This window comes from Amblyraja radiata, chromosome 41, assembly GCF_010909765.2.
Source record: "Amblyraja radiata isolate CabotCenter1 chromosome 41, sAmbRad1.1.pri, whole genome shotgun sequence".
Classification (NCBI taxonomy): Eukaryota; Metazoa; Chordata; class Chondrichthyes; order Rajiformes; family Rajidae; genus Amblyraja; species Amblyraja radiata.
The window spans coordinates 9,490,840-9,506,002 of NC_045996.1; the positions used below are offsets into that span (position 1 = coordinate 9,490,840).

The 15,163-nt window shown below is 48.3% G+C and overlaps 1 protein-coding gene across 4 annotated transcripts; it reads right to left on the minus strand.

Annotated features, from left to right (window-relative positions):
• Positions 1–237: 237 nt before the first annotated feature.
• cipc (CLOCK interacting pacemaker) lies at positions 238–12,596 on the minus strand. Of its 4 annotated transcripts, none has more exons than XM_033014299.1 (4): positions 12,485–12,596; positions 6,434–6,658; positions 3,545–3,702; positions 238–1,938 (listed from the first exon to the last, which is right to left on the minus strand). In XM_033014299.1, the coding sequence occupies exons 2-4, from the start codon at positions 6,627–6,629 to the stop codon at positions 1,000–1,002; spliced, it is 1,293 nt and encodes a 430-aa protein (XP_032870190.1). In that variant the 5' UTR covers positions 6,630–6,658; positions 12,485–12,596; the 3' UTR covers positions 238–999. The 4 variants fall into 4 exon arrangements, with proteins under 4 accessions (XP_032870190.1, XP_032870191.1, XP_032870189.1 ...); XM_033014300.1 differs by having other exon boundaries at positions 12,490–12,589; XM_033014298.1 differs by having other exon boundaries at positions 12,448–12,589.
• Between the last annotated feature and the right edge of the window lie 2,567 nt (positions 12,597–15,163).

Genomic DNA, 15,163 nt, shown 5'->3' on the forward strand with positions numbered 1-15,163 from the left:
CACATCTAACTCCCTCTTAAATATAGCCAATGAACTGGCCTCGACTACCCTCTGTGGCAGAGAGTTCCAGAGATTCACCACTCTCTGTGTGAAAAAAGTTCTTCTCATCTCGGTTTTAAAGGATTTCCCCCTTATCCTTAAGCTGTGACCCCTTGTCCTGCACTTCCTCAACATCGGGAGCAATCTTCCTGCATCTAGCCTGTCCAACCCCTTAAGAATTTTGTAAGTTTGTAAGTCCACTTGAGGTTGTGTGAGTTCTGACATTGGAAGGTGGGAAAAGGTGCAGAAAATGGTGCTTTGGGTCGGGTAGCAATGGGAGTAGAAGAAGAAAAAGTGCAGGGATAGGTTTCCAAAACCCTTTGTTAGCTTTCTGGGCAGATGTTTGCAGCCTCTCTGGGTAGATGTTTCTTAAGTTTGAAGAAGGGTCTCAGCCCGAATAGGTCTCACCCATCCCTTCTCTCCAGAGATGCTGCCTGTCCCGCTGAGTTACTCCAGCATGTTGTGCCTATCTTCGACTTCTCAACAATTGTCAGCTTCTTCTTTGACACTCCAGCCGAACTCCGCAGACGTTCCTGCACAGAAGTGGTCTGACCCCTGATCGCCAGGGAAACTCTGCGATGGCAATGTCCCACAAATTACTGACACTCGCGCACACAGTTCAAAGGGGCAGGACGATCCCACAGATTAATTTGCCGTTGACAATGGTCGGAGAGGTATTGCTGGAAGTCCTGCCTCGATTCTAGTGGTTCAGCATCTATCTCCAGTGGTTCATCAGCTTGGTTGCAGATGTCTCACTCAGATTAAGCTCATATTGTAACCATGCAATGTGTAAAAGTTCCACAAACGGCAGCAAGGTCAGTGGAGAGAGGGGGAAACGGTGTCTGCAATACTGGCAGATTGCCCCTACTCTGGACAATGCTTTAACATCCATCTGAGGGTTTTCACCCCCATCTTAGAGTGTTTGTTGCCAGCGATGACCATTCAGCAAAGAGGCTCCGGTTAAGGTAGTGACGCATGGTCGGAGACACTTTGACTGGCACCCGACCTGGGACTGGAGGTGGCAGAGAGAGAGGAGGGCGGGGAGGAGGATGGCGTTCTGGCCACCGGTCCGTATGCCCCAGAACACTTCATGGCCTCCTGTAGCCGGAGGATGTCTCGGGGGTCGCTGCTCCGCACGGCGCAGCAGAACATGCGCGCGTGCTCCTTCAGCTCGTTGATCTGCCGCTGCGTGCTGCCGTACTGGCGGATCAGCTCCTTGGTCCGCAGCGTGATCTCCAGCAGCCCGGAGCGGTTGAGGATCACCATGGTGTTGCGGAAGCGGTGGTGCCGGGAGAGGCAGGAGGGGGAGGGGGGCTCGCTGCCCGACAGCTGTGTGCTGGGAGCGCAGGACGACAGGGAGCAGCAGGACGAGGAGGAGGTGGAGGACGACTCCCAGCACTCCGACTGGGGAGACAGCACTGGCGACGGGCAGACGGACATGTCAAACTGACTCACAACGCTCGCTGCCCCCAACCACAGCTGCTGCTTAGAGTTCTCTCCTTGCCAGGGGCCCTGGCAATGCACGGCCAGCGATACAGGCGCTGTTTGCCCACCCTGGGGTGACGGAGATGCAGTCTCGCCGACGCACAGCCGTTTACTCTTGTGGTCGGTGGCATTGTCTGGGGCGGTATGCTGATCCGTCTGCTCCTGCCCCGCTTTACGGTGGCGGTCTTTCACTGGGTGCGGGGCGATCCGGGGGTAGGAGTTCAAGATGGGGAGATAGGTGTCCTTCCTCGATCCGCACTTCACCTCCGCATTCTGAACTTTCAAGGAAGGTGGCAGAGATTGTCGGATGAAGACCACCCGGGTCTGGCCTGGTGGGGAAGCGTGGGACCTCTGGCTGTCCCAGCGCTGCGGCTGAGCGCACACAAACTGGTTCCTTGCAGGGACGGACACAGGCTGTGCAAAACAGGAGCAACACTAGTTATGCTGCATCAGATGACACACAGATTACACACAGCATTCAAATTACATTCAGTGCAGTTGCATAACATGCTCAAACACGTCTAGAGGAATGCATTCCTCCATTTAATGTCAATGCGTGATGATAATGCACTAGGTGTATGTTTGCTGCATTGGTGGATTAGCTGATCAATATTCCTATAACAACAATCGCACGAAAAAGATCACAAAGTGCCGGAGGAACACAAACACTGTGATCTTTTTTGTATGTGATCTCTTTTTATTCCCAAGAGAGAATAAATGATACAAAAGCTGATGGTACCAGGGTGGTGAAAGGTCCCAACCTGAAATGTCACCTATCTATATTTTCCAGAGATGCTACCTGACCCTCTCTAGAGAACATGGATTGGTGACGTTTCAGGTTGGGACGTTTCTTCATCCTGATTGGACTTTGGTTTGAAGAAGGGTCCCGATCTGAAAGGTCACATATCATGCTGTCTGACCCACTGAGTTACTCCAGCACTTTACTTACTTTATTGTAAACCAGTATCTGCAGTTCCTTGTTTCCATGTCTCTGCAACTATCACACAATTAGCTTCTGTATTTGTCACTGAACTTATATCTTGCTAACAAACCATACTTGGCGAGGTACAAAAAATATATTCTGGAGATGCTCAGCAGGTAAGGTATTGTCTGCAGAGAAAGATACAGGGTGGATATGTCAGGTTGATGACATTTAATTAGTTAGGAAGAGTTATAAGTCAAACGGGGTGGGAGATTGCAACCTTCACTGTTTCGACGAATGCAATCAATCCGGCGTGCACATCAAGTAAGATCAGATAGAACAAGTTGTCCTACAACTTTAGGCTGTGCACACCATACGCAAGAAGAAGAAGATAAGTCAAACAAGTTAAGTTGAGAGAAAGGATGGGGATCGGGTAATGGCTGTGAGACAGTGGAAACTAAGAGCGAATAAATTATATAAAAACTGGTGATACCAGCTGAGAGGGCGGCTGGCGAATCACGGCTGATTTGTCTGGGAGAGATGTAAAAACAAAATTGATTGATTGAAAGATACAGCAATGAAACGTGTACTTCGCCCCACTGTGTGTCCATGCTGATCCGTTCACACTAGTTCCACGTTATCCCACATTCTCATCCACTCCCTACACACTATCGGGGCAATTTACAGAGGCCAATTAACCAACACACTCGCACTTCTTTGGGATGTGGGAGGAAGCTGGAGCACAGATGACCTGCTGAGTTCTTCCAGCAGTATATTTCTCGCAATAGAATCTCGAAACCCTGCTCACACCACAAGCTGGTCCACCACTGATCACAACTGTATGTAGAAACAAGGAACTGTAGATGCTGGTTTCACAAAAGGGCACAAAGTGCCAGAGTAGATCAGGTAATCAGGTGTTCAGGCAGCATCTCTGGGAAACGTAGACTGATTCCTCCACCCCCCCCCCCCCCCCCCCCCCCCCCCGCCACAATCAGTTGAAGAAGGGACCCGACCCGACCCGTGTCTGATCATGTGTGTAGTGTGCTCTGCTCCAAGACAGATTTTCAGTGCATAGGATTGTAGAGAACACATTTGTACCTCTTTCACAAGGACATTTTCCACAAAGTACACAGGAGTCAGGTTTTGGAACGAGCTTTGTGCTGTAGACGACCTCCCTGCAGAACTCAACGACGCCGGGGCAGACCGATCCTCCGCCTCCACCTGTTCTACCAAACTCAGGTACTCCGAGCTGGTATCTGAGAACAAGGCACAGAAAGAGCAGCACAATCAGCAATAGAACACAGAGGCAACACAGATTGCCTATACACTTCCACCCACTGGAGATTAGCAAGGAAGCTCTGCCGACTGACCACTAAATCCCACAACACCAAGATGCCATTCAACAAACTGTACCCACGCTGGTTCTTTGCAAAAAGCCATCTAACTTTTCATTACTGTTCTCATCTTGCCGCAGTCCTGAAAACATTGTCCCATTTGGAAAATTACTACTTGATTTACTTCTATCATCCTTTCAGCCATATCATAATTCTGTGCACTAAAAGTTTGCTCCTCATGTTGATAAACAGCAATAAAAGTTTCCAAATGTGATGGAAAGACTGGAGGAAAGACTAGGTGCTGAGAGCTGTCTTATACCTGCATTAAGGAGGCAATTAAACACATCTGGGCAATTACAAACACCAGTGAAGCCATGTGTCCCAAACATTATGGTGCCTTGAAATGGGGGACTATGTATAAGCTCAGCTGTAATTTCTACACAAAATGTATAAAAATACCCCTTAATAAAATCTGACAATGCGCACTTTAACCACATGTGATTTTTTTCTATTACAAATCTCAAACCCGTTCACACACTAGTTCTACACACTCCACTGGAGGCTCTTTACAAAGGTCAAATAAATAAATGATGGGTCTTTGTCCCAAACATTATGGAGGGCACTGTGCAGGAACATCCCTGATCTTTGATATGGAAATACAGGTGGGCCGTTATTTCTCTGTGCTGGTACCCGTTTACATCCAGGTTCCTCTATTTTACTCTCTAATGGAACAATTCTTTTTGTGTGGCCTTTGCATTCATATTAGGAAATGCTTTCAAAATTAATCGTCAAGTAACAGATATAGGTAACCCCCCCCCCCAAGAGAATCAGTCATTAAAAGGACACAAAAGTGCTGGAGTAACACAGCGGGTCAAGCAGCATCTCTGGAGAACATGGAGAGGTGATATTTCAAGTTGAGACCTTTCTTCAGCTTTCTTGCCGCTTCTCTTATCCCTTATTTTTTTAAATCAACAAATGAGCATCCAACGGCTTTCTTTCCTCCGCTCACCCTACAATCAGCCTGAAGAAAGCTCCCGACCAAAAATGTTGCCTATCCATGTTGTCCAGAGATGCTGCCTGACCCAGTTACTCCTTTTTTTGTAAACCAGCACCTGCAGCTCTTGTTTCTACAAATACAGTTAAAGTTCTAAACTTTTCTTTTGGATGATGCATACGACCCCCTGGCCAGATCGAAGGGGCTAGATACAACAGCCCTAATCTTAAACATAAACTGATGTGCACACAGAATGGAAGAAACCACAGGGACTGGGAGGAACCAAGCACTGGAAGCAGCATTCGTTTCAGAAGTCAAGGCAGCTGCTACACTTCTACAGTGGTTTTCACATCTGTGTCTTAGACTGGTAAGTTGTCCATGAAGGCTGGTCCAAAAACTGGAGTTAATTCTCATTTCACAACAGCTCCAGAGGGATGGGTGTGCTTGGGAAAGGACAGTTGCCAAATCCAGTGACTGTTGTGGTTGAATATATGAATATAAGGCAAAATCTCAATGCGTCAACAACCAGCTTTGGGCAGGACCGGCAAGTGAACAGGATCATTTATACAAGACGTTTGTGTGGCAATCCATAAATCAAACCAGTCAGCACCCCAGTAATATCAGCTGCCAGGTATCTGGGAGCTTTTTGGGAGGCCTGACAAGTTTAGTTTAGAGATCCAGCATGGAAACAGGTCCTTTGGCCAACCAAGCCCATGCCAACCATCGATAACCCGTTCACACACTAGTTCTACACACTCCACTGGAGGCTCTTTACAAAGGTCAATTAATCTCCTCACATCATTGAGATGTGGGAGGAAACAGGAACAGCCGGAAAGGAAGGATAATGGCCACTTATAACTTGTGTGTGAAGAGGAAACATTTCTTCACACAGAGTGTCGTGGATTTTTAGATTGTTCTAACCAGTGGGATACAGTGGTTGGGGGTGGGGGGGAATTAAAGGCAGTCTGGATACTCACTTGTTGAATCAAACAAAGGAAATGGGAAGGGACCAACAAGTTTTTAATTAAGAAGGTCAGACACAATCATAATGAATGATTTAAGGCAGAAGGAACTACAGATGCTGGTTTACAAAAAAATAAAATAAAGTGCTGGAGTAACTCAGTGGGTCCGGCGGCATCCATAGCAAGCACAGATCGGTGACGCTTTGGGTGGGAACTATTCTTCAGACTGAAGAAGGGTCCAGAGCCAAAATGCCAGCGATTTATATTCCCCAAAGTTGCTGCATGACCTGCTGAGTTATCCCAGACTGGGGTGGGAGATTGCAACCTTCACGTGGTCCGCCCTGTTTCGACGAATGCAATCAACCTGGCTTGCACAAACAAATAAGATCAAATAGAACAAGCTGTCCTACAACTTTAGGCTGTGTACACCGTAAGCAAGAAAATCCCAGCACTTTGTTTTTCTCAAAGGTGGTTCAAGTTTGACTGACCTTCTTGTCTGTTTTCCCCAGTATAATGTGTATAGGCTGTTTCCTGTGTTATCTGTTGTGACTGACCAATATTACTCCACATATATTTCTCAATACTAAATACACAAACAATGAAGGTCCCATCAACTTCATGATGCAAGTAAAATCCTGTGAAGAAAGGTTGTGTCAGCACAACTTCTCTGTAATCAATCCATAATGCCTCCCATTACCCGAAAATCCAGAATCTTTCTCCGACCCGCGTGGTATCGACTTCTGTTTCTTCTCAGCAACACCAGCGGGATTTTTCTCCGATTGGCCGTATCGAGCATCTGGTGGATTCTCCAGTTTAATGGACACCGCACTTATCCTCTCCTTTGCGCCTTTGCGTGATGGTCTGTAGTTTTCCGCCATGGGAACTTTGGTCATGGACACCTCTTCACGGTCAGTAAAAAGTTCTGAAGGAAAAGAGTGCCATTAATTTCTTCTGGAATATGCACCACTTCATATTTAACACGTGCATTACATAGTCACGTTGCTTAAACCTGCTTATCCAGCTCTACCACGTAAACAGAGGGAGGTCCCACAAAGCCATCATTTACCTTTCCACCTTTCTTTTTATTTAAAATGTTAGTAAAGGTTTCCAAAGAATAAACTGTCCTGCCAGATCAGGAAATGCTTAATATCTTAAAATATCAACCTAACTTGCCCACACCGGCGAACATGTCCCAGCAACACTAGTCCCACCTTCCTGCGCTTGGCCCATATCCCTCCAAACCTGTCCTATCCATGTACCTGTCTAACTGTTTCTTAAACATTGGGGTAGTCTCAGCCTCAACTACCTCCTCTGGAAGCTTGTTCCATACACCCACCACCCTTTGTGTGAAAAGTTACCCCTCAGATTCTTATTAAAACCTTTCCCCTTCACCTTAAAACGATGTCCTCTGGTCCATGATTCCCCTACTCTGGGCAAGAGACTGTGCATCTACCCGATCTATTCCTCTCATGATTTTATACACCTCTATAAGATCATCTCTCATTCTCCTGCACCGCAAGGAATAGAGTTCTAGCCTACTCAACCTCTCCCTATAGCTCATACCCTCTAGCCCTGGCAACATCCTCGTAAACCTTCTCTGTACCGTTTCAAGCTTGACAATATCTTCCCTATAACATGGTGCCCAGAACTGAACACAATACTCTAAATGCAGTCTCACCAACGTCTTCTACAACTGCACATGACCTCCCAACATCTCTACACTCAATACTCTTTGACTGATGATGGTCAACGTGCCAAAAGCCTTTTTGACCACCCTATCTACCTACGACTCCACGAGTTCATAAGTGATGAGCAGAATTAGACCATTCGGCCCATCAGTTCTTTACCCACCAGCTTGTAAAAATGGGCAGCAAACTAATTGCTTTCCTAATTACTTGTGCACTTGTGCATTCATTTTAAAAGACTTGCATACAAGATTGCATGCCCCTTTGAACATCAACATAATCCAACGTCACCTTTTTGTAAAATGCTTCTGACTTTTTTTTGCTTGATTTATGCGCAACAAAGTGTCCAAACTCATCTTTTCCCACATTGTATTCCAACTGCCTTGTCCTTGCCAATTCATTCAAATTCTGTTTATAGCGTTGATGCCTCTTTGCATCTTCCTCCCTGCTCACAGTCATCATTTTTGTACTGTCAGAACACTTGAATGTATGGGATGTGGTCCTTCAGATTTGAATAATGATCTGGATGAGGGAATTGAAGGCAATATCTCCAAGTTTGCGGATGACACTAAGCTGGGGGGCAGTGTTAGCTGTGAGGAGGATGCTAGGAGACTGCAAGGTGACTTGGATAGGCTGGGTGAGTGGGCAAATGTTTGGCAGATGCAGTATAATGTGGATAAATGTGAGGTTATCCATTTTGGTGGCAAAAACAGGAAAGCAGACTATTATCTAAATGGTGGCCGACTAGGAAAAGGGGAGATGCAGCGAGACCTGGGTGTCATGGTACACCAGTCATTGAAAGTGGGCATGCAGGTGCAGCAGGCAGTGAAGAAAGCGAATGGTATGTTAGCTTTCATAGCAAAAGGATTTGAGTATAGGAGCAGGGAGGTTCTACTGCAATTGTACAGGGTCTTGGTGAGACCACACCTGGAGTATTGCGTACAGTTTTGGTCTCCAAATCTGAGGAAGGACATTATTGCCATAGAGGGAGTGCAGAGAGGTTCACCAGACTGATTCCTGGGATGTCAGGACTGTCTTATGAAGAAAGACTGGATAGACTTGGTTTATACTCTCTAGAATTTAGGAGATTGAGAGGGGATCTTATAGAAACTTACAAAATTCTTAAGGGGTTGGACAGGCTAGATGCAGGAAGATTGCTCCCGATGTTGGGGAAGTCCAGGACAAGGGGTCACAGCTTAAGGATAAGGGGGAAATCCTTTAAAACCGAGATGAGAAGAACCTTTTTCACACAGAGAGTGGTGAATCTCTGGAACTCCCTGCCACAGAGGGTAGTCGAGGCCAGTTCATTGGCTATATTTAAGAGGGAGTTAGATGTGGCCCTTGTGGCTAAGGGGATCAGAGGGTATGGAGAGAAGGCAGGTACGGGATACTGAGTTGGATGATCAGCCATGATCATATTGAATGGCGGTGCAGGCTCGAAGGGCCGAATGGCCTACTCCTGCACCTAATTTCTATGTTTCTATGTTTCTATGAATACAAGGTTGTTCTCTCAATAATAAAAAAAATTCATGGTAACCCTTCACAAGTTATAGGAGTAGAATTAGGCCATTTGGTCCACCGAGTCTACTATGCCACTCAATTATGGCTGCTCTCTGCCTCCTAATCGCATTTTCCTGCCTTCTCCCGATAATAACCTTTGACACCTGTTCTAATCAAGAATTTGTCTATCTCTGCCGTACAAATATCCACTGCCTTGGCCTCCACAGCCCTCTGTGGCAATGAGTTCCACAGATTAATTACCTCTGACTAAAGAAGTTCCTCCTCACCTCCATTCTAAAGGAGCACCCTTTAACTCTGAGGCTACGACCTCTGGTACTAGACTCTCCCACCAGTGGAAACATCCTTTCCACATCCATTCTATCTATGTCTTTCATTATTCTGTAAGTTTCAATAAGGTCCCCTCTCAACCTCTAAACTCCAGTGAGTAGAGGTCCAGTGCTGTCATGCGCTCATCATATGCTAACTCACTCATTCCTGGAATAATTCTTGTAAATCTCCTCTGGACTCTCTCCAGAGCCAGCACATCCTTCCTCAAACATGCCTTTTATTGCATCTCTTTGCCTTCTGCCATCCAGCCAACCTGCTATCCAAGCTAGTATCTTCCCATTAATCCCATGGACTCTCATCTTCCCTAGCAGCCTGACGTGCAGCACTTTGAAAAATCAGGTAAAGAACATCTACACCCTTCCCTCTGTCTGACCTGCTATTATCCCTCAAAGAACCCCAGCAGATTCAGCAGGCAAGATCTTCCCTTCACAAAACCATGCTGACTTTGGCCTATTTTATCGTGAAGTTCTAAGTACTGCGTAACCTCATACTTTATAATCAACTCTAAAATCGCCTCAATGTCAATGTAAGAGTATCTTCACCATATGAATTACAGGGCTTCACAAGATCGTGTGATAGGAGCAGAATTAGGCCATTCCGCCCATCAAGTCTACTCCAACATTCAATCATGGCTGATCTATCTTTCCCTCCTAACCCCATTCCCCTGCCTACGCCCCATAACCTCCGACACCTGTACTAATCAAGAATCTATTTCTGCCTCAAATATATCCACTGACTTCTCCTCCACAGTCTTCTGTGGCACTTCCCCTTTATATCCTACCTTTCCGCACCCACTGCATCCCTCCCTCCAAGGTTCTTCTTGGTTTCTTGGTCCTCCAAAAGGAATTTAAACTGGAGGTGGTGGAGGGAAGACTTAAGCCAGAAAGGGGTTTTGGGAAGAAAGAGCTAACTTAATTTTAGTTGTATCACACTAAAGGTTAGCATCACACTAGCCACCTAACTCCCACTCTCTCCCTCACTCTCTCTCCTCCCCTAATTACCTTCCCCACTATCCTCCTACCTCCATCTGTCCTCCCTTTTCCTCTTCTTCCTTCCCCTTGTCCACCCCTGTTCTACCCCCTTCTCCTCTTCACCCTCTTTTCCCCAACCCTCCTCCACCTCTACCCGTCCTCCATCATCCTTAACCCTCCTCCTCTCACCACTCCCTCCTCCTCCTCTTGCTCCCTCTCCCCTTCCCCTCCTCCCTCCCACTTATTCCTCCTCTCCCTCCCTTCCCCCTGCTCCTCATCTCCATCCATCATCATCCCATCTTCATCCTCTCCCTCTCTCCTTCCCTAATTACCTTCCCCACTATCCTCCTACCTCCATCTCCCCTCCCAGCGCCTTTACTTCCTGAGGAGGCTCAAGAAAGCCCACCTGTCCCCCCAGATCCTGACCAACTTCTACCGCTGTACCATCGAGAGCATCCTGACCACCTGCTTCACGGTATGGTACAGCAGCTGCACTGTTGCGGACAGGAAGGCACTACAACGGGTGGTGAAAACCGCGCAGCACATCATCGGTGCCCCGCTCCCTGCCATGGATGCCCTCCACCGAATACGGTGTCTGAGACGGGCTGGGAAGATCATTAAAGACCCCTCCCACCCCAACCATGGACTGTTTGCCCTCCTCCCATCAGGGAGGCGGTACAGGAGCCTCAGGTCTCGTACCAGTAGGATGAGGAACAGCTTCTACAATTATACCATCACATTGCTGAACTCGGAATCCCGCCGATAGATTTCTCCGGTCCCTCCGTCCCCATTGTTTAATTATTCTGTATTTTTGATTATTCTGTATCTTCTTTTTTTTTAAATTTCTATATGCATTACTACTACGGACTGACGCAAAACTGCATTTCGTTGTACCCATACTCAGTATTTGTGCAATGACATTAAAGTTGAATTGAATTGAATTGAATTCTTCCTTCCCCTTGTCCACCCCCTCTCCTACCCCCTTCTCCTCTTCACCCTCTTCTCCCCAACCCTCCTCCACCTCTACCCCTCCTCCATCATCCTTAACCCTCCTCCTCTCACCACTCCCTCCTCCTCCTCTTGCTCCCTCTCCCCTTCCCCTCCTCCCTCCCACTTATTCCTCCTCTCCCTCCCTTCTCCTCCCCTTTCCTTCTCTCCCTCCCTTCCCCCTGCTCCTCATCTCCATCCATCATCATCCCATCTTCATCCTCTCCCTCTCCTTCCCTAATTACCTTCCCCACTATCCTCCTACCTCCATCTCCCCTCCCAGCGCCTTTACTTCCTGAGGAGGCTCAAGAAAGCCCACCTGTCCCCCCAGATCCTGACCAACTTCTACCGCTGTACCATCGAGAGCATCCTGACCACCTGCTTCACGGTATGGTACAGCAGCTGCACTGTTGCGGACAGGAAGGCACTACAACGGGTGGTGAAAACCGCGCAGCACATCATCGGTGCCCCGCTCCCTGCCATGGATGCCCTCCACCGAAAACGGTGTCTGAGACGGGCTGGGAAGATCATTAAAGACCCCTCCCACCCCAACCATGGACTGTTTGCCCTCCTCCCATCAGGGAGGCGGTACAGGAGCCTCAGGTCTCGTACCAGTAGGATGAGGAACAGCTTCTACAATTATACCATCACATTGCTGAACTCGGAGTCCCGCCGATAGATTTCTCCGGTCCCTCCGTCCCCATTGTTTAATTATTCTGTATTTTTGATTATTCTGTATCTTCTTTTTTTTTAAATTTCTATATGCATTACTACTACGGACTGACGCAAAACTGCATTTCGTTGTACCCATACTCAGTATTTGTGCAATGACATTAAAGTTGAATTGAATTGAATTGAATTCTTCCTTCCCCTTGTCCACCCCCTCTCCCCTTCACCCTCTTCTCCCCAACCCTCCTCCACCTCTACCCCTCCTCCATCATCATTAACCCTCCTCCTCTCACCACTCCCTCCTCCTCTTCCTCCTCCTCCTGCTCCCTCTCCCCTCCTCCTCCCTCCCACTTCTCCCTCCTCTCCCTCCTCTCCCTCGTCCTCCCCCTTTCCCTCTCTCCCTCCCTTCCCCCTGCTCCTCACCTCCCTCCATCATCATCATCCCATCTTCGTCCTCTCCCTCTCCCTCTCTCCCATCCCGGCCATCGGTGCCGGTGCTCGACCTGATCTCTGGGGCAGAGACGCCCCCTCCCCTCCCCTCCCGCACCCACCGAGAGCGGCGATCGCTCGGATCGTCCTTCACCTCACCTCACCGCCGCCGCTGCCGCCGCCTTCACGAAGCTTCAGCCCGGCCGCCGCTCCTTCTCCTTCACCTTCTCCAACCGCCGCCTCCTTCGCGAAGCTTCAGGCGGGCGCCGCCTCTCAACCAAACCCACCGCCGACGTCCCGCCCCCGCCCCCGCCCCCGCCCCTCCCTGTGACCGACAGCAGCGCGGGCCAATTGGGGTGTGATGGGCAGGGGGCGGCGCCGCGACGGGCCAATGGGGGGCGGCGCGGCGGCGGCGGCAGCAGGTTAGGTTGCGCCGCGCTCCCGTGCGCTGCCGCGTGAGGGCCGCGTGAGTGACAGGCGGTGGCCATGGCGACGCCGGGGCCGGCAGCCGCGAGCGCCAGGTGACAGGCGTGCGCTGCAACGTGAGGCTCTGCATGACAGGTGACAGGCGGTAGCAATCCGTGCAGTAGGAGGTGCAGCAATCCGTGCAATAGGCGGTTTTAGCAATCCATGCAGCATGCAGTGGTCGGGGCAGCAATCCGTGCAGTAGGAGGTGCAGCAATCCGTGTTGCAATCATGCAGTGATCGGGGCAGCAATCCGTGCAGTAGGAGGTGCAGCAATCCGTGTTGCAATCATGCAGTGATCGGGGCAGCAATCCGTGCAGTAGGACGTGCAGCAATCCGTGCAGCAATCGTGCACCGGTCGGTGCAGCAATCCGTGCAGTAGCTTGAGAAAGACATGCTCCTCTCTCCGAAAAAAAGTATTTTTTACACAGATGGTGGGGACCTGGAACGCGCTGCCAGAGGAGGTGGTGTAGGCAGATGTGATAGTGGCATTTAAGAAGCTTTTGGATAGAAACTTGGAAGTGCAGGAAATAGAGGAATTTGGATCATGTACAAGCAGATGAGATCGGTTGAACTTGGCATCATGTTCAGCATAGACATTGTGGGCCGAAGGGCCTGTTCCTGTGTTGTACTGTTCCCTGTTCTATACGCAAAACTAGCAGCCTGTGTTCTTGAAAGACAATGGTACCTGATTACTGCAGGGAGGTTACATGGAAACAGTTTTTTCCCCCCCAAGACTGGGTCTCTATTGAATTTAATAGTATGGGCAGCTTGCTTGTATAAGTTAGGATTCATACCCTGGGAATGGAGTGTCATAACCTTCCACTCAATACACTCTACCCTCTTCCATGACTTTATCCACACCCAGGAGTGTGTGCTCCATTGCTGGGCCTGACCCTGTGGGGGGCAATGTTTTAATTCACGTTCTTGTTTTTAAACAAAGTGGGTTTAGTTTAATTGAAAGATACGGTGCAAAAACAGGCCCTTCGGCCCACCGAGTCCGCGCCGACCACTATCCTACACACACTGTGGGCTGCACGGTGGCGCATCTCCGCATGTGAACTTCGGAAGCCACAGTCTCCGGTAGGAAGTGTCCGATTCGGAACTCCAAGCCGCTGAGAGTGTTCTTCCGTTCCGACACCGGAGCTCTGATCATGCCGTTGAGGGAGCCTGAATATCGGGCCGTCCATAGCGGCGACTGCGGAGGGCTCGGGAGGCCCCGAACACGGTTGAACAAGAGGAAGATGACTGAACTTTATTGCCTTCCCTCACAGTGGGAAACGTTGATTCTGCTGTGGGGGATGTTTATGCTAAATTCTATAGTGTTGTGTTCATTTTATTTTATTTGTGTGGCTGTATGGTAACTCAAATTGGTGAATATGACAATAAATGTAACTTGTAACTTGAACATTAGGGATAATTTATAATTATACCAAGCCAATTAACCTACAAACCTGCAAGTATTTGGAGTGTGGGAGGAAATCGGAGAAAACCCACGCATGTACAAACTCCGCGAATGGTATGTTAGCATTCATAGCAAAAGGATTTGAGTATAGGAGCAGGGAGGTTCTACTGCAGTTGTACAGGGTCTTGGTGAGACCACACCTGGAGTATTGCGTACAGTTTTGGTCTCCTAATCTGAGGAAAGACAGAGAGCACCCGAGGTCAGGATCGAACCCGGGTCTCTTGTGCTGTGAGGCAGCAACTCTACCGCAGCCCATGTAATTTATTACTCTGCCAAACACTTCTATTAACACAGCATTTTGAATTCTGTCCTGGAAATCTCAAGATGGCCACAAAGTGCTGAAGTAACTCAGTGGGTCATGCAGTATGTATGGAGTTCAAGGAATGTTACTCTAAAATAAATCATCTTAAAATATTCCAGGACAGAAGAAATAATGACCTCCAGAGCAAACAAGTATATTACTCAAAGTAAAACAATTAAAAACACATATTTTAATTATTCAGAATAATAAACAGTTGGTACATTTTATACATTAAACTTCAGGTTATTCCCCCCATTTTAAACAATAATTCACAAAAGTCAAAACATTTGTTTTATAATTAGTTTCTGCAGTGGAATCAGGGTATAGAATTAGTTCCCGTTTCCCACATATGTCCACAGTTAGTTTAGAGATACAGCATGGAAACAGGCCCTTCGGCCCATCGGGTCCACGCTGACTGTCGATCACCCATTCACACTAGATTTATCATCCACTCCCTACACATTAGGGGCAATTTACAGAGGGCCAATTAATCTACAAGCCCGCACATCTCTGGGAATGTGGGAGGAAATCAGAGCACGCGGAGGGAATTGGCGTGGTCACAGGAAGAACGTGCAAACTCCACACAGACAGCACCCGAGGTCAGGAT

Excerpts from the sequence above, each read along its gene's own strand:
- cipc (XM_033014299.1), bottom strand. The coding sequence starts at position 6,629 with ATGACCAAAGTTCCCATGGCGGAAAACTACAGACCATCACGCAAAGGC. Across the intron at positions 3,703-6,433 it reads GAAAGATTCTGGATTTTCGG|ATACCAGCTCGGAGTACCTG; the intron begins GTAATGGGAGGC and ends CCTTGTTCTCAG. Across the intron at positions 1,939-3,544 it reads AAAATGTCCTTGTGAAAGAG|CCTGTGTCCGTCCCTGCAAG; the intron begins GTACAAATGTGT and ends TGTTTTGCACAG.